General features: G+C 32.8%; 1 protein-coding gene across 1 annotated transcript in view; it reads right to left on the bottom strand.

The window, feature by feature from the left end:
• Positions 1–809, bottom strand: part of LOC106472856 (tuberin-like) — a gene marked incomplete at its 3' end in the record, with an annotated part of 40,458 nt that overhangs the window by 21,808 nt on the left and 17,841 nt on the right. Inside the window, exon 10 of the mRNA XM_022401405.1 lies at positions 726–799. Coding sequence (XP_022257113.1) covers positions 726–799 — 74 coding nt within the window. The remainder of the gene's footprint in view (positions 1–725; positions 800–809) is intronic.

The following is an 809-nucleotide window of genomic DNA, read 5'->3' on the forward strand; positions in this document are numbered from 1 at the left end:
CTAACAGATGTTTCCGCATATAAAAGCTATAAACACTTACCTTAATTAATTCATTTATGAGATTCAAGAGATTATGCAAATAGAATGTGAAAATTTTAAGGTAAAAAAAAAATAGTTATTTTTATACTTCATATAAAAATCACCTTGCAGGTGAACTATTCAGAGTCTAAGTGCAAACAAATACATGAAATAACAAATACATGAGAAATAGTAGAGAAAATAAAATATTATATTTTTATGAAACTACATACTTGTAGGAACATTTTTGCCAAATTGCAAACAATTTCATCCACTATAAAACGGTAGTGAATGTTATGTCCTTACAATTTAAGAATGCAGTAGTCATACGATTAACAATACCGTATAAGAAGGCTGATAATAATAATGATAGTTCTTTGACTTACCGGTCCTGTAGTATCTTACACATGGTGCATATTGTCCCATGACCGAGATGAGTTCCCAACAGATTACGCATTAGCTAATAATATATAATGATAGTTCTTTGACTTACCGGTCCTGTAGTATCTTACACATGGTGCATATTGTCCCATGACCGAGATGAGTTCCCAACAGATTACGCATTAGCTAATAATATATAATGATAGTTCTTTGACTTACCGGTCCTGTAGTATCTTACACATGGTGCATATTGTCCCATGACCGAGATGAGTTCCCAACAGATTACGCATTAGCTAATAATATATAATGATAGTTCTTTGACTTACCGGTCCTGTAGTATCTTACACATGGTGCATATTGTCCCATGACCGAGATGAGTTCCCAACAGATTACGCATTAGCTAATAATAT

This window comes from Limulus polyphemus, unplaced genomic scaffold (assembly GCF_000517525.1).
Source record: "Limulus polyphemus unplaced genomic scaffold, Limulus_polyphemus-2.1.2 Scaffold5669, whole genome shotgun sequence".
NCBI lineage: Eukaryota > Metazoa > Arthropoda > Merostomata > Xiphosura > Limulidae > Limulus > Limulus polyphemus.